The sequence below is a fragment of the Nansenia antarctica genome (assembly GCF_963989245.1).
Source record: "Nansenia antarctica genome assembly, chromosome: 4".
NCBI lineage: Eukaryota > Metazoa > Chordata > Actinopteri > Argentiniformes > Microstomatidae > Nansenia > Nansenia antarctica.
In genome coordinates, this window is record NC_137689.1 from 11,465,754 (window position 1) to 11,484,296 (window position 18,543).

Sequence of the window (18,543 nt, forward strand, 5' to 3'; positions counted from 1 at the left end):
GATTACTGCAAATAGTGAAAATACCACCGCTCATCCCTTATCAGACTTTGCTGAGGTGCTGGAACTGAAGAGTATCAATAGAGGGCAAAATAACAGCATCTGCACACTCAAACACTGTGCAAAAATACCGTTTATTGCGAGCTTTCTGTCATATATGATAGGAATATGATTACTGCAAAATTGCACCAAATAATTCAGTTTTGAACGTGTTCTTCACAGTTTTGAACACAGTGGTTTAACAATGAAAAAATGTGTTGCAAATACATAGTATTTTGCAAGTGGGGGAGTTTGAATGAGAGAAGTGTTATGGCATTTGGAGAACGTAGTCATTGAATGCATTCTGTATGAAAGCAATGCACAAATCACAGAGAAAGAGTCACAGTTTTGTTCACATGGGTTTCTGCTCTGCTGACTGTATGAAGAGTTGTGAAACTGTGGTTTCAGTATTGAACATGGTGAGTTAGCAATCGTAAAAAAACTGTAAGATGATCAATGCTACTGGTCTGTTGAGATGATCAATGATACTGGTCTGTTGAGATGATCAATGATACTGGTCTGTTAAGATGATCAATGATACTGGTCTGTTAAGATGATCAATGTTACTGGTCTGTTAAGATGATCAATGCTACTGGTCTGTTAAGATGATCAATGTTACTGGTCTGTTAAGATGATCAATGCTACTGGTAGACAGTCTGTTGTTCTGTTGATCATCTTTGTTGGCCAGCAGGCTAATATAGAATATTACAATTAATAGAACCCTTGACTCATTGACCTCCTCTCTCCTGCAGTGCCCATGTGGAGGACACCCAGCTCAACGTAGACCAATATGTTGTATATATTTGTATATGTATTTACTTTTATTTACTTATCTTATAGTCATTGTTATAGTTATTTTATATTTATATTGTATATTAAATAGTTATAAATAGTTATTTTGTTTATCTTTGTTCTATGCCCCTTGGATTGTATGGTTTATTCTTGTTTTATTATGTAATTTATATTATTGCTATTGTGTGTTTTATTGATTACTATTGTTATATTATTATTGTTATGCTGTGTGGATATGTTGAGCTGCAACATTTGCAGGAAAAGTGCTATACAAATAAAGATTATTATTATTGGTATTGGTATTGTTGTTGTTGTTGTTGTTGTTGTTGTTCTTCTTCTTCTTGTTATTATTATTGTTATTATTATTGTTATTATTATTATTATTAGTAGTAGTAGTATTATTATAAGGTGTGGCATATGGATGGGATTTGGTGGAGGGTCGTCCGTTTTCATTTTCAATCGGGGGGAGGCGTACATATATTTTTATAGCCTTCAGTGAAGGTCATGCAGTTTTGCATGACATAAAATGTGTCTATTCAGTGCTTCAGATTTCGCTCCCTCATAGCCTATGCCAGGGGCGGATTTAGGATCGCAGGAGATCCGGGGCTTAGCCCAGAGGGAGATGTTGCCTTCAACCTTCAACTTACCACCACCTTAAAGCGGACAAAAGGCACTGGAGAACACATATACATTCACACCCTTTAATGAAGCAAACTAATTGTGGTGGTTCTGGGCACAGAGGGAGGTCAGCACACGTAGCTCCCCCTGTCAGTCACCATCATTTATATTTGTATAGAATTACATAATTGATGGGCTGAGGCTAGTTATGTTACAGTATGTATATCAGGTCAGACTCTGTGCTCACCACTTATATTGTATTGATTGTCTTGTCCTGTGTTATATGACGATATATTACATGTATTGTTGGCCTGTGTATAGTACTGTGAAATCAAATCCCCCCTGGGACATTAAACAAACTTAGTTAGTTAGCGTTACATCTTAGGATAGATTTGAGTCATGTTCTGTATACATACATACTACCATAAGGGCATACTTAATGTGGTTACTCCATGTTTACTAGCTGTAACATTAACGTTACATCATTCTTTTTCACTTGTTACTCAGTCAACCAGAGTGCAGATATCAAAGACTATCAGCCTGTTATTCACTTTATTTGTATAAGTATTATCCTTTGTTTGATTTCTTACCATGTACCGTAACAGTACCTTGCTATGTTTCATTTTCATTATAACATAACGTTATGTTATGATAGCCAGCTAGCATTAGCAAACCGGAAAAGTAGTGTCAGTGAGTCAGTCACCTTTCTAATAAGATTCACAAACCTGAAACATCATCTATGTCATCACTGCTGGTGATGTTATTGTTGTCAGCTGCTGATACTGCTGCTGCAACAGTTCTTGGCGCTTGTTTTGTTGAAAACAACTTTGGGATATCCATCCTTACAATTTTGCAAGTCAGGCACTGATTGAGATCACGTCTTCTTCAGGGCAGGGCAGGCTACGCAGTACGCAGGCTAATGTCGCGCAGCTGCTGCCTCTCTGTTGGACTCCGGTACTGCACGTTACTCACGAGAGTTTTTTATTTTATTTTTATTTTTATTTTTTAAGTAAAACATTCGGGGCTTTTCAGAAAACATCCGGGGCTTGAGCCCAAGTAGCCACCCCCTAGCGCCGCCCCTGGCCTATGCCCAAAAGCCAAGCGCATGGGATGGGCGCTTTCTTAGCTTTTGCGATTGGGCGTCCATCCTTGGATGGACTTTGTTTTGCGCAGATCCGGGAGCTCTCCTGGCATGAACAATTATTGTAGGCTAATTGTTTGAAATGACCAATTATTAATAGAGGCGGCCAATTGACTCCTCTATTGTCATTGTCGTCCCACTGATTGGCCCACTTGTGATACCTCCGGTGTAATAGTCCTAATAGGACTACACGGGCGTATAGTCATTGTCTTGAAAACTATTTGAAATTCGAGCTTGTAAGCTACCGCACACCTACGTGGGCCATAGCCTATGGGTATTTGTGTATTGTGTACGTTGCGCAGTGATGTCTGAATGCTTTGAGTTCGTCCTCACGTTAACGGTGTCCATTTCAGAACCATGGAGAGCGTCTTTGGGTAAGGCAGGGTATGGCAGCTGCGTAACGTTTGGTAATTATAAGCATACGGGTATAGTTAGGTAAATCCCTGTTGGTCCTGTAGCCCTTACTTCATTTATTATAGACTAATTCCTTGCGTGGAATAGCCTATGCAGCGTTCACTGAAGCAAGGATCGTAGGTCCAAGTGTAGCCAAAGTAAAATAATCAAAGGTTAGGTTACATTGGGGAAAATTAAATAAACATTAATTAACTGACTCTGCTCCCTCGAAGTGAGATATAAGCCCTTCATATGGCACTAAATTCATGCAGGGTTGCGGATTTTGATGTAGAATTGCATGAAATGCGCTTCGAAAAATACTCCCATAGGGCCCAAATTAGCTTTATGAATTTTTGCACTAATGATTAGGTGATAGGCCTAGGTTTAGCTGAAATATCACCAGTATGAGCTGAATTCATATGAACTATCACCAAAACAAATAATTGAGTCATATGTATCAATCATCCACTCTGAGATGTATCCATGGGCCAAACCTACCATCTGGGTGGACCAATTCTAGTTGTGATTTTAAAAAATCCTTTACATCCCTATAGATTATGTTTTGATATGAGACTGGCAGCTTATTACTGGTTATCCTCTCTTAAAGTATGGACTGCTGCCGTTCAAAACTGGGAAAGTGCCTTCCCTGGAAACCATCTTTCTTTCATTATATCCTCTCCCAGGAGTGTGTCTGGACTACTGAGTGTTAGTATTACATGTAGAAACATGTTCAGTAGACATGTCTAGATATACTATACTACATAGTGTCCACTAAATTAATAATAATACTACTACTAATAATAATACGCTTTATTTATTTAGCACATTTCATACAGTACATAAGAAGTGCTGTACAATATAGTACAAATGAAAGAAAAGGAACAGATTTAAACAAATAAAAAAATGTAATTAATATCCAGTTAATTTGGATATGAACAGCTGCATTCAAAATGTGTCTAGTCTTTCAGAAGAATATAGGACAATGCAATCTACCCTTTCTGAGACACTATGCCACCCATGACTAGGTCAACATCATCATCATCATCATCATTGTAATCCACATCTGATTCTGTCAGCTGTGCAGCAGGCTCTTCCTCACTGCATTGGTTGAATGAATGAATGAATGAATGAATGGTCTTTATTGTCATTGCTATAGTACAGGTACCAAACAACGACATTTGGGAGGGGTGGCTCCCCTGGTGCTAGGAAAGAAAAAGAAAAAAAAACAAGAAGGGAAAGGAGCTGGTTTACATAAATAAAGGCTATGTACATTATCCACTATACTATACTGTACAGATAAGACGACTAGGGTTGTCATATTGCACATAGTGTTATTGCACATTCATTTAAAGTGTCGCAGTTTGCAGGCTTGAAATGTACACATTTGTGCCTCAGCACTACACCTGATTTCTTCAATCCAGCAGCTGCCATCAATCCGTCCAGACTGTCCAGGGCCCAGAACCTAGGTCTTTGCTGTGTTCAGGGCCTGGATGGCCCTGGGGTAGAAGCTGAGCTTCAGTCTGTTTGTCCTTGCGGCCATGGTCCTGTACCGCCTTTTCGAGGGCAGCCGGGCAAAGTGTTCGTACCCAGGGTGGGTTGGGTCTCTGGAGATCTTGGAGGCCTTCCTGAGGCAGCGTGTGTTGTACAGCTCTTCCAGAGAGGGGAGGGGGGCGCCGGTGATCTTCTGGGCTGTTCTCACGACTCTCTGTAGCGCATTTCTCTCTGCGGTTGTGCAGCTGGAGAACCAGTTGCAGATGCAGTAGGTGAGGATGCTCTCCACTGCGCCGCGGTAGAAGGCCACCAGTATCTCCTGCTTGTTGTGTTCCTTCCTGAGGACTCTCAGGAAGTAGAACCGCTGTTGTGCCTTCTTGATGGTGGCTGCTGTGTTGTTCTTCCAGGACAGGTCATCCTGTATGTGCACCCCCAGGAATCGGAGGGTTGAGACTCTCTCCACGCTCTCTCCGTCGATGAGCAGGGGCTGGACCTCAGATTTTTTCCTCCTGAAGTCCACGATGATTTCCTGGGTCTTTGACTGGTTCAGCAGCAGGTTGTTAACCTTGCACAGCTTGCTCAGCTGCTCTACCTCATCCCTGTACGCCGCCTCGTCCCCCCCCCGAGATGCAGCCCACCACGGTGGTGTCGTCTGCAAACTTTTGCTGGTTGGCACAGGTTTGTAGTTTGCACAGGTTTGTGCACATCAGGCCATTGTTGAGACATATGCACTCTGGTGGTTTGCCCGACCTCACACACTTGCAGGACAGCAACCAGGGCTGGACTGGGACAAAAATTAGGCCCTGGCATTTTTGGCCCAGACAGGCCCACCCCAATCGGTCGGTCCACACCCACCAGCACAAAAATACTTGCCTTATATACTCGTCTTATATACTGTGTGCTGTACAGTCATATGACAAACTGTAGTATTCCCCCAAATCACTACAAAGACGACTACATACAGTAAGCAATGGTACCAGTGCAAGTAGACCAGTGTACTCAGTGATCAGATTCCAGAGCGAATTTACGAACGCAGCCTTGTTGTTCTAGATTTTTTTTCTCCATTATCAACCTATCATTGCGCTTTAGAGTAAAACAAAGCACGCAACTGTCGCGTCTATCTTTTCATGGCAACTCTACATTGTGATTTACAAGGGATATTAACTAATATTAAGTAATATTATTACTTGGTTACATTTTGCAATTGATCCGCGGTACACATGCCGTGGGGGGCGATCCGTTACACCCCTAACAGCTACCTATATTTTCCTTACCGGGTCAACGGTTACAGGCTGACTCGGCCCCGCTTCTTCTGTATCCTCTCTATCCTCTGTATCTGTACCCTGCTCCCGCTCCTCCCTGCCAGCCTCCTCTTCAACCTGTTGCTGTTGTTGCTGTGGTAAACTTGAGGGTGCAGCAAACATGTCCCTAATGTTTACACATTTGGCAGCATCTGCCTCAAGTTTCTTTTTGTTTTTCTCCCTACGTTTTTCCCAGCCTCCCTTCCGTTTTAGTGTGCTTTTGCGCTCCATCTCTCTCAGTATCTATCTAGTAACTATCCAGGCTGACTACATTTATTTTGCCTGCCGGCTTGGCCCAAAACTACCGCGAAACTGAGACGGAGGTCTGGTGCTGCGTGCGTGCGTGACCCCTGACCCCCCCCCCCCCCTTCTCTCTGTTGATTGGGCCAGCCCAGTGTCTGTTTCGAAAATTGACCAATGGGCCGCTGTCCCTGATTTATGGGCCGTTCAATGGTAGCTTTCGATTTATGGGCCGTTCGATGGTAGCTTTCGGCCGGGCCGGCTGGTAAAAAAAAACAAAAAAAAAACTTTATTTAATTTTTTTATTTTGCCGGTCGGCTCGGCCCAAAACTACCGCGGCCCACCGGGCAAATGCCCGGTATGCCAGATGGCCAGTCCAGCCCTGACAGCAACACGGCATCTGGTGCTGGGGAACCGTGCATCCACTGGATCTCCAGCTGCCCCTCATCGTCTGTGGTCCACCCATGGTCCTTGGGACTTGGTACAGATGGCTGGGTTTGAAGAGACCGTCTCCAGATTACAGCCTGATAGTTGGCACGAATGGGATGCATGAATAAGTAATCCTCACATGGTGGAAGCTGGCTGGACTCTACCTCCCCACGTCTGATGCAGAAAAGTTGGTAACGAAGAAGCTTGACAACTGTAGTGTGCGAAGAGGGTACATACATGTGCAATGTGATTTACTGTAACTCATTATTGGTCTGGACTGAGGGGATTCACCCAGCAGTTTTCCAGGATATCAACAATGGACTGTAATGTCAGCCTCATCTCTTCTGATGCTGGGCAGCTGTCTGGCCTGAGAATCGCCTTGATCCACCATCTCCCTCAGCTGCCTCAGGTAGGCACTGCAGTACTCTAGGCCCAGTTGTTCAAAACATTTAATCTGGATCTTTTTTGCTATCCAGGATCGCTATCCTCGAACAGTCGAGCTGGCTGTTCATGCTGCTGCATGCATGCCAACTGTCAGTCTACCATTACCATGGTACCACGGCCACATTGGTCCACCGTTCACATAGCGACTGTGGGTTTAGCATTGGCATGCTGGCAGTTGATCTACAATTAGCATGACGGCGTCCATTTGCCATTGTTGTGTGTGCCAATGGGTGGTCTACCAATGGCATGGCAACTATCAGCCCTTCATTAGTACGCTGTTGGGCTAATAGTGGCAACAGATGCCATCATTTTACTGTCATTAGCTGATGATTAGCCACTCTATTGCCACCACCAGGCCAATAAGTGCTAGCTGGCTGGCCCAACTCTCTTTGGGCAGTGGTCAGCTTACCTGGAGTCCAGTAAGGGGCATTGCATCTGTGGTGTTAGCTGTAGCCTACGCTACAAGGACAAGGTTGGTTGTCTTGTGAATTTAGCAAAATCATTGAACAGGGGACGCTTAGGTGGCGTAGCGGGTTAAGCGCTGACCATGTAACCGCAGGGTCCCCGGTTCGGTTACGGCCGGGGACATATCCTGCATGTCATCCCTCCTCTCTCTCACCCATCCTTCCTGTCTAAATCTTCACTGTATCTGTCAAATAAAAATGAAAAATATGAGTGGGACTGCCCCACTCAGAAAAAATAACTTTAAAAAAATTAAATAATCATTGAACAGAGGTCCTCATGAGCATTGCTATGTTCCTCAGAAACACATGATCGTCATCCGACCATATCACTATTCATAATCAATTTCACATGTTGATTGTATTCAACACACATTGATAAACCAAAAACAGGTGGAAAAAAAGGAGGTGAAAAACTATAAACTCCAGTCTACCATTGGCATACCAACTGTCGGTCTACTACATTGGTCCATCATTCACATACCGGTGTCGGTTTAGCACTGGCTTGCCATCACCATGGGTCTACTGTCAGCCCATCATTAATGGTACACTGTTGGGCTAGTAGTGGCATAACGCTACAGAGGATGTCATAATTTCACTGTTAGGGGTACGATATTGGCTGAAGAGACGCTTTGTTGCCACCAGTAGCCTGATAAGCACTTGCTGGCTGGGTTAGATTGGACAGCAAGCTTTTCTCTACCTCTGTTCTACTGCGACCTTTGGCCTTCTGTGACTGTCCTCTGTCTTTTTAAGACACATGAAGCCCTGAGCACTCACAGGATGGCTAATGCAACATGACAGAACAGAGATAGATGGAGGGAAGTGCCTGGGGAATGGGGGGTAGTTAGCTGGTGTGCAGAGAGAATCTGTTTATGAATGATGCCTGTTTGGGTTTTGATTTTGACAATGGTGTTGCAGTGAATTCATTTACTCACTTTCAACTGAGGTTGAGTACTACAGACACTAATGAAGAAAATACTATACACTGCATGCCACTGAGATCATGTTTATTGAAGAGGGATTGTTATGATTTCCAGGCTTGCACAGTTGCACACAACATTGTCAACAAAACAGTCTAATATGTCCTATGTCAAATGTCATTTTATGAATACAATTTAAACGTGGCAATATATATCATTATTTGAATTGAAGACCAATGTTGAAGTCCATCTACAGTATAATGAAAAGACTACAGTACATTCCAGTTCATATTTTCGTCAAATTCTTACATATCGTATCAACAAAAACAAAAATGTTGCCTCAGGTTATTTTCTTCATGTACAATTCCCACACTGTGTTATAAGATTGTGGGTATTGATATTTTTTAGTATGTAGAAAGTAGATAACTTGTCATCCGTCCGTGTACTGTATGTACTACCATCTTCAATTGTGTCAGCACTCACTTGTTGGTAATGAAGTGAAATACATACACAGGTTGTTCAGTAAGGTCTCTTTTAATCCAACAGAATGAAATCATACAACCAGTGATTTAAATAATAAATGATTGCGAATGAAACAGGTTGTGCTTGTTTAGAACACTTCTCATCAGTCCTAATCCCAATCTCAGCAGCCTCTGAATGAAAGTTCCAAATTACTAGCATATTTACTTTTTAACCGGCTTTCCCACCAATCTTAAATCCTCTAGTCTAGGATGAAGGATTAGACAGTGCTTTCGCACCACCAAGCAAGCTCTTGTCTCACCTGTTCATAGACCATCACTCCTATACATCGGTCCGTTTGTATTTGCGTCAGTTCCTATTAACTCCAGGTCCCTATGTAGTCTTCCTCCTTCTCTGATTTCTTGAGGGTTCTCAATACTGTAGTGCACATCTTAGCTCAGATTCCCAAAATGGACTTCAAGACCAAGATATAAAAAACCACACCCCTCTATGACTCTTTATCCTGTATGATGATTGGCTACTGTGTTCCCCTAACACTGACAGTCTCTTGAGGGGCTTTGCACATGTGTGAGGTTACCATAACAACAGTCATCATCATCATTAACATCATCCTCTTCCTCCTCCTCCTCATCATCACCAGAGAGGCTCATTCTTCATCAAATCAAAGTCAGTGCTAAATTAGAGTTAAAAGCCAAACAACAGCATGAAGCTTGACACTGCTTTTAATATACAGTACATTGACGAAAAATAAAGGCTCAAATAAGTTATGAGAAGCATTATATAGTATCTGTGCGTGACGGGTGAATGAATGTAAAAACAGTCTAAAATATCCCATGTCTCTGTTCCTATTGTGTGGTCGACTAGTGTCGAGTTCCTGTTGAGCATACAGGGCAAAGGCTAGTTCTGCATGCGATAGTACATGATTGATCAAAGGAAGGACAGAAATAAAAAGAACGAGAGCCTGCGGAGGGTCAGGCTCCTCTCCTCCTTTTCATCCCTCCTGTCTCCTCCTCAGCTAGAAGTCCATGGACATAGAGCGTTGCTGGGGGTCTACCATGCTGGTGTTGTTGCGGGCGCCGTTGTTGCGTGAGCTCAGGGTTCCGCAGCCTCCAGCGGCACTCACCCCTGGCCCTCCTCCTCCTCCCCCTCCCCCTCCTCCTCCTCCTCCTCCTCCTCCTCCTCCTCCTCCTGCTCCCCCGCGCACATAGATCTCGCAGGGGATCTCCTCCATGACACGGTCCTCGATGACCTGCTCGGCGCAGTCGTGAGTCTGTTTGTAGCCGTAGCAGCTCTTCTTGTAGCTGCTGCTGTTGAAGGTCTTCATGGGCGGCGGCTTGGAGAAGTCGTTGTGGTAGGACAGCTCCATGGAGCTCAGCGTGGTGCGGCTCTGCTTCATACTGCCCCCGGAGGCCCCCGAGCCGCAGTGGTGCTCGTGGACGCAGCGCGAGGTGGTGGAGGAGCGCCGCAGCTTGTGGTAGCTCTCCAGCTCCTCCGACAGGTCGGCCAGGTCAGAGGAGATCTCCTTGTCGCGGAGAGAGAAGAGCTCGTAGTGGGGGGGGTCAAAGACCTCCTGGAAGCCGGCCTTGTTGAAGGCCACGGGCCGGCGGGCCACCACCTTCTTCCTGGGCTGCTTCATCTGAACCAGGATGGAGATGATGAGCAGGACCATGACCACGCCCGAAGAGACGCCGATCACCGTGCCGTGGGTTTTGGTGATCTGGTGGAACAGGCCTTTGGACTTTTTCTCTGTAGGGGGTGGGGGAGAACATTGTGTGAACAAGAGTGAGGGAGGGCTATTTCCACCATAAAACTGAACACAATGTACGTATTACACAGAATAGAGTTTTGTATAGGCTTTTATCAACAACTCTTTAATCTCCGCATAGTGGGCAGGAATGGGCACTGCAGTTGACCTTCCCCTCACCTTTGCAGTGGTTCTCATCCCAGGGATAGACACAGTTCTGAACGCCGTTACAAACCAAGGAGTTATTGATGCACATGTTGCTGTGGCAGAAGAACGTGTTGCTCTGGCAAGGAGCTGAAACACACAAAACAAGGACAATAAAAATACATTTGAGATTAGAAACTACTGCAATAAACGCCTAAAGGTCTGTAGCTGTTCTACATAAAGCCATACATCATCATCCGCGAGCACCAGACATGATGAGCAGATGAAATGGCTGCCTCTCCTAGAAGCCTGAGCCCACCCGCACAGGGGGGTGTGTGGGGGGTGGATAGCGAAGAGTAGCAGTAAATCATTTCAGACCGCCATCACGAAGCACAGATGGTCCTGCGCCGTGAGACTCCCAACTAAACTGGCTCTTACAATGTGAGTCATGGAACGGCAGAGAGGGCTGGTAATTGAACGTGCTGCTGGGGCCCGGGAGATGGATGTGTGAGCCGAGGCTGGTTCTCTGGGTCAAAACAGGCTAGGTCGTAACAGCCTTGCACTTACGCCCCCCCCCCCCCCCTCCTACTATTCTGCTACCCCCCACCTTGTTCTCTGTCACAGGTCTGAACAGCCTGTCTCTCAAAAGTTCTTTCCCCCCCGCGCACGCATGCACACACACACACACACACACATACACACACACACACACACACACACACATACACGCGTAGCACCAGTCCAGGCCCGATTGCACAGCCTGACACCTACACACTGTTTAGGACCTGTTGCCCAATGGCAAACAACCCTGGCCCTCCACTGCTGCTGGGCTGAATGGTTCTGACAGCGGGATGAGGGGGTTATAACGCGCCTCCAATTGAGTGCGTCCAGCTCCCCCGACTCTATGCTCACTTCCAAACTGATTAGACATCTCTCGCTTTCAAAAAGACCCTTTCTCAGGGTCTGTCAGAAGTGTTTCACGTTGCCCCGTCTTGTCTGATCCCCTTGAGAGGGCCCAGGGCCACAAAGGTAACTGAAATGATGACGTGCAGGGCCTAGGGCCCCGTGTGCGTGTCAACTGGTTTCTGTTAAGGACTGAAATGTCCAAGTTGGCGGCGGGAACAGAGGTATCATGCTGGTTGAGTTTTACAAAGATAAATGTCTCTGTTCTATCCTGTAATTAAGCCGTAGTTATGTGGCATAGGAACGACATGAAGTCAAGATGCAAAATAAAAATAATATACATCCAAATAAAATAAATGATCAATGTTTCAATATGGCTCTGACTGCTTTTGACAGCTGCCTTTAAGAATATAAAACATTTCAGTTGAAATTATAAGGTAATTATAGTTGGGTAATGATGGGTTTGCTGGTAATCAAAACATTAGTATTCATCCAAAGTTCTGTACAAATCGCAATTAACATCAGCTTATTCAGGCTTTTAATGAAAGTATTATAATGTGTTAGAGAGGAACAACTGTTTCCTCCATGGCTATTTCCCATTAATTTACATACAACCTTTAAATTGCGTCTGTCTCATACAGCCAGGAAAAATGACTAAGTACAGCCTCACTTCTGCTCCTCTATTCATTAATAGAGATCATTTCTGTTTAGGGTTACGTTTTTTTAAACATTTGCTAATGACCCATAATTATGGCTAGCGTGTCATGCCATGACCAACATGTCAAGAACCTGTCAGGTTCTTTGAGTTACCAAGCAAAGGCTGGTAACTTTGCTAATGACCCATACTTAATGCTAGTGTGTCATCCTATGACCAACATATCAATAACCTGTCAGGTTCTTTGAGTTACCAAGCAACGGCTGGGGGAAATAATTTGCTTTCCAATATCACTGCTTTGTATGCAGAGGATTTAATTAACTTCCTGATTCTAAAATGTCAGTCAGTGTTTAGTAAATCCGAGGTTGTAGGCATAAATAAATAAAACGACAAGAATATTAGGTTGTTGGCTAATTGATCTATTCTATTCCATCTTTCACCACTACAAATCTACTGTGTGGGTCTTGAAAATATATATATGTTTTTGTGTTTAGAATACTAATTCATGAAGGAGGGACCCTGTGGAGGCCTAATGTGCCACATAGTGTGATGAGGCCTAAGTAATAAGAAAGTAAATCATGATGTGCCACAATTGTTTCAACAGATTCAATTGTTTGAGTGCTAAATGCTAAAATTGTCAACACATACTGATCTAAGTCTTTGTGTCCATAATATAGTTCAACCAATGTATGTCTTTGACCACCAATGAGCTCAATATCTGCAATTACAGTTCCAATGCAAACAATGTTATGCTGCACTGCAGCACTGTCAAAACATTTGGGGCATGAGCATTTGCATTTGATGGAACAAATGACCTTCTCTTTAAGGCTTCAGAAAGAGTTGGGGGAAAACAATGGGAAAAATGGTGTGATTATTTAGCCAATGAAGATGGTGATTCTTTGTATGTAATCTATTGTCCCCCAGGTCAGCTTGGCCACTTCCTATAAGAGATGGATGTCCTCCTTAGCTCCTTCCCAGACGACAGCACACTGCTCGCACTACTGGGTGACTACTTGACCTTTCCTCTCCTTCGACCTGACCCTGTCCCACTCTCCTCCGACTCATAAGGTGGGCAATCAGCTCAACCTTGTCTACACCAGACACCTCCCATACCTCCAGCGTTACTGTTACCCCTCTTCCAGTTTCTGATCACCATTTTGTATCCTTCTCCCTTCCCCTCAAATCCACTACCTCCCTGTCAGTCTCTACCCACACTGTGTTTTCTCCTCACATCCTACGTACCCTCTCCTCCACCGCTCTCGCTTCCTCTGTCTTATCCTCACTATCCTCTGTTGAATCCTTCTCCCTTCTATCCACCGATTCAGCATCCTCCACCCTCCTGTCCACTCTCTTCTCATCCTTCGACTCTCTCTGTCCACTGACATTGAGGCCAGCACGATCCTCTCCACCCCCTCCTTGGCTCTCTGAAACCCTGCAAGCGTGTAGAATAGGACTCTGGGCAGCTGAAAGGAAATCGAAGAAAGACCAGCCTCCCTAATGACCTAAACCCTCTCTCCTCCTCAACTACACCTCCTCTGCATCAGCTGCTAAAGCTTCCAATTACCGTTCCAAAATCCAAACTTCTGCCTTTAACCCAAGGAAATTGTTCTCCACATTTTCCACACTCCTCAACCCTCCTCCTCCACCGCCTCCTCCTCCCTCCTCCCTGTCTGTGGATAACTTTGTCACCTACTTTGAAAAAGCAGGTCGATGACATTAGCGGTTCCTTCTCTCCACAGCTCGCCAACACTGCTACGACCCCTCCCAAACCCACTGCGCTGCATTCAGTCTCTGGCTTATCAGCCCTCTCCCCCGATGATATTCTAAAACTGATCTCATCTAAGCAGGCAACCACCTGCCCTTTCGATCCTATCCTCTCTCTTCTCCGATCCATCTCCAAAGACCTCCTTCCTTTCATTACAACCCTAATCAACTCCTCTCTAGCCACAGGATCTGTCCCGGCTGCCTTTAAGACAGCCAGAGTCAAGCCTCTTCTTAAGAAACCAACTTTTGACCCGTCTGCTGTCCACAGCTACAGGCCGGTATCCCTTCTCTCCTTCGTATCGAAAGCCCTTCTACAGGCTGTATCTAACCAACTGTCTCATTATGTCCTTGACACTCAACAATCAGGCTTTAAGGCTGGGAACTCTACTGAGGCTCTGACGGAAGATGATGAGTGAGTATGCGGTTCTGACAATCGTGGGAAGCTTGGAGGGGTGGTGGAGAGGTGGAAGGACCAGTCGGCCAGCAGAGGTGGAGGAGCGGAGTGTACGGGCTGAGGTTTTGGGTTGACCATTGCTTGCAGGTAGGCAGGGGTTGTCCCTTTTGCTGCCCAGTAGGCGAGCACCAGGGTCTTGAATCTGATGCGAGCTGCTATCGGGAGCCAGTGAAGGGTGCGAAGGAGGGGGGTATCTGTCCTAGGGCCCTTCTCCCTCTATACCAAACTCACATGCAGCAACACATGTCTCTGCGTGTCTTGCTGCTTGGATGTCAGCCCACCACCTCAAGCTCAACCTTAACAAAACGGAGCTACTCTTCCTCCCTGGAAAAGCCTGCCCTCTCCAATACTTCTCCATCACAGTAGAGAACTCTACGGTGACCTCCTCCCAGACAGCCAAGGACCTTGGGGTAATCCTCGACAACCACTTATCCTGTGCGGCGAACATCACAGTGACGGCACGCTCCTGCAGATTCTACCTCTACAACATCAGAAGGATTCGTCTATTCCTCACCAGAGAAGCAGCTCAATACTTGGTCCAGACACTGGTCATCTCCCGCCTTGACTACTGCAACACACTGGCCGGGCCGGGCTCCCTGCCTCCTCCATCAGACCTCTGCAGCTCATCCAGAATGCTGCCGTCCGTCTGTTGTTCAACCTCCATCAAATTCTCCCATGTTATCCCTCTCCTTTGCACCCTTCCCTGGCTCCCAGTAGCAGCTTCAAGACCCTGGTGCTCACCTACCAGGCAGCAAAGGGAACTGCCCCTTCCTACATGCAAGTAATGGACAGCCCCCAAACACCTGCCCTGCCCGTTCACTCCGTTCTTCCACTTCTGCTGACCGATTGGCACCACCGCCTCTATGGGGATGCAGCAATCTGGTCACAGCTTTTCTTCATCCCCTCTGTGGAGTCGGGATTTTTTTTTTAATATATATATTCTTACTTCCTTGACTGCCAATGGCCTCTGGCCCAAGTATAGATCACTTTTTTCTTGTGATGACTGATGGATAGATGATTCACTTACTTAGACAAAATGTATTTGTCATAAGTCGCTTTGGATAAAGGCGTCTGCTAAATGCCAAATATGTCAAATGAATGTACATGTTGGTGTTTGGCTGGAGCACCACCCTCCAGCCTTACATCAGCAAGGCATTAAAAAACTGTTACTTTTTTCAAGCCCGGACCTGTAAACATTCTGATGCTTAGGTTAAGGACAATACTCACGGTCGACGAACGAGGTAAAGAGCATGCGGAAGCGGCTGAGGCGGCTCTTCTCGTCAGCCCACATGCGCACCACGCCCACCCCGTTGTCCAGCATGACGTCGTTAGCCACCGTGCTGCAGAACTTAGCCTTCAGGTTCTCAATGGCGCTACTGCCGTCGTACACCGCCACAAAGTTTTTCTTGCACTCGTTGGAGTGCTCCATCTGATACTCCAGGAATCGCAGGTAAATCTGGAAGAACAGAAATCACCAGTTCACAATACGGAACAATGGTAATATTCTGAAGCAATAGGAATATGATAACGAACTCAGACTGGATGCTGCATTAAAATGTGTCATATTAAACATCATAGCCACATTTTAGAACCATAATTCACCATATTCGATCTAAATCTTGATTGATGAAGTTTGATGATTTTCTCTCATAGAAACTATCTAACTTGAACATTCAGTCAATAGCAATGATGTCTCTATGTTGCCTATACATGTTGACAGCATCTTTTAACCCAGAATTTAACCCAGAAAATAAAAAACAGCCTATTTAGCACAAGTGAACTTGTAATACTGTCGTCTTAAAGTGGCTGCTCTTAACCTCATTCCTAGTACTGCTGATTCCGCATTTCAGCTATTTCTGTCATTGGCCTAATACCTGCTGTACTTTACTGTAGCAGCTAATTCAAGATACCCTTAATTCTTCCTCAGCAGAAAGAGGGTCAGAAAGAGTGCTGGTGTGTCTTTCTACCCAGCTAGTCTGCTGCACTGGTCAATGTGTGTTTCACTGGGCTCTGGGCATCTGCAGCGAGTGAAAGGTGTGCTGATGACCCATTTTAGCCTAAAGAGTGTGTGTGTGTGTGTGTGTGTATTTGTGTTTCACCTTGGACTGAGGAGGAGCGCGGATGGTCCAGATACAATCCAGAGCGTCGCCATTCTTGATCTTGTCCTCCTCTTCTACCTGACTGGAGCGGATCACACCATCTGAGCCACCGATCTCAAATTGACAATCTAAGGAATGAGATTGAGATTGGGGGATAAGGGGGGGGGGTAAAGGATATAAAAACAGAGATGGATTAATGGGTGACAAAGGTGAGCAGAAAGAGGAACAAAGAGAGAGAGAGAGAGAGAGAGAGAGAGAGAGAGAGAGAGAGAGAGAGAGAGGGAGGGGGGGGGGGGTGGGAGGGAGAAAGAGATAGTAATGCGTCTGTGTGTGTGAGCATGTGTGTCAATGAGAGATAGCCCCCCACAGTAAGCCTCGGAGCGCGCAGAGCATCGGACGAACCTGTGAAATATTGAAGAGAGCTTACCTGGAATAGGGTTTAACAGTCCGCCCACGTGCAGATGGAAATCTGGGTCTGAAATCATAAGCAAGAGAGGCACATAACTCTCTATCCACACATGGCTGAAATTTGCAAGACAAGAAATGTGATAAGATCTCATTTAAGCAAGCCAGATAAGGGCCAGGGGGAGGTAATATCTGGGGCCTGATGTGAACAAGTCTTCAGTTCTCCGACAAGGTCCTAAGAGCCGTGTCCAGGATATTGTTCAATCTGTCACTGTGCTGTCGTCTTTTTTTAGCCACACCTAGAATTTCTAGGATACCAATACTGAATTCCTAATCAATCCTATTGTCTTACCTTTAGATCTAACCTAACCTATCAAAGGACAAGGTAGAACCTTGCCTTATCTTTTGCCTATCTTTATCAAATCCTTTCATGTTGACAGGATCTAGAGGAGGGCTAGGGGGTGGTGCCTTGGGGCTAGCCTGGGGGGTCGATTTTATGGATGTGCTAATATAATAATTCAAGTTGCATACCTGCTATGAAAGAATATTTGATGCGGAAGCCAAGGCCCTCCAGCTCCTCATCGCTGGTGAACTTGATCCACATGAAGCGGCCCGTGGAGGTGACCAGGCCTGGGCTCTTGGGACCGCAGAAGCGGTCGATGAGCGGTGAGAAGCCAAACGGACCGTCTCGCACCTCGATGTGGTCAAAGCGGCACTCGAAGGAGGGCTCGACGTAGTAGTTCTTATCAAAGGCCAGCTGGATTCTCTGGCGAGGGAGAGCTGTTGGAGGTGAGAGGGGAGAGGAAGAGGTGGGTGGGGTTGACATTTTTCCTTGCACACTTTATTCATAAGGATCTCCATTATCCGCGGCCTAAATGACCTCTAGCCTTCCTGGGGTCCGCAAAAAATTCATTACAGAGATTGTGCTTGAAAAGCACCGCTTGTTTTATTATGCAAACGTTTGGGTCAGCAGGCATTTGTCACGGCATGCATACTAAAACAACTGGTGCAATCTCCAACACACTCTATGCTCCAACCCACCTGATAACCTACTTTGGATATGCAACTGTATTGCACTTCTGGATTTTTTGTTTGTTGCTAAAAGGCCTTGCTTTAGTCAACTGCATGTCACATACTGTGTTTAAAAGTGTTGCTAACTCTCAGCTTACACACAGACTCTCTTCTTGCTTTTCAGATTTGGTAACAGCAAAATATGCAGCTTTCTGCTCATATGCACACGCGTTTATACATGTGTGTATAACAAGCATGGGCGTATGCATGCACGCTTACGGAAATAGACACACGTTCATGTATAAATACTCAAATGGAGAGAAATGTCAGCATGTTGCCTTTCACTTCATGAACCATACACACAAATGCAGCCATATACTTGGGTTCACAATTTCAGTGGTCATATAAATCATACCCTAAATGTTTTGAATGGCACAGCTGTACCTTAAGAACACACACGGCTGCATGTACTGGCACATACAGAGACAACGTTTTTGTATGATATACATGCAGTCTATGTCAGACAACCTGACATGAACATAAATAAACAAAACAGAGGGGAGAAAGTATGAGGGTAAAGCCTTGCACTAAAATGAATGATGCCACGACCAAAATAAT

The 18,543-nt window shown here is 45.2% G+C and overlaps 1 protein-coding gene across 1 annotated transcript in view; it reads right to left on the reverse strand.

Annotated features, from left to right (window-relative positions):
• Positions 1 to 9,761: 9,761 nt before the first annotated feature.
• The window catches only part of neto2a (neuropilin (NRP) and tolloid (TLL)-like 2a), a gene marked incomplete at both ends in the record, with an annotated part of 10,087 nt that continues 1,305 nt past the window's right edge, over positions 9,762 to 18,543 (reverse strand). Inside the window, 6 exons of the mRNA XM_080528128.1 lie at positions 9,762 to 10,492; positions 10,671 to 10,784; positions 15,638 to 15,866; positions 16,510 to 16,637; positions 16,937 to 16,984; positions 17,446 to 17,694. Coding sequence (XP_080384254.1) covers positions 9,762 to 10,492; positions 10,671 to 10,784; positions 15,638 to 15,866; positions 16,510 to 16,637; positions 16,937 to 16,984; positions 17,446 to 17,694 — 1,499 coding nt within the window. The remainder of the gene's footprint in view (positions 10,493 to 10,670; positions 10,785 to 15,637; positions 15,867 to 16,509; positions 16,638 to 16,936; positions 16,985 to 17,445; positions 17,695 to 18,543) is intronic.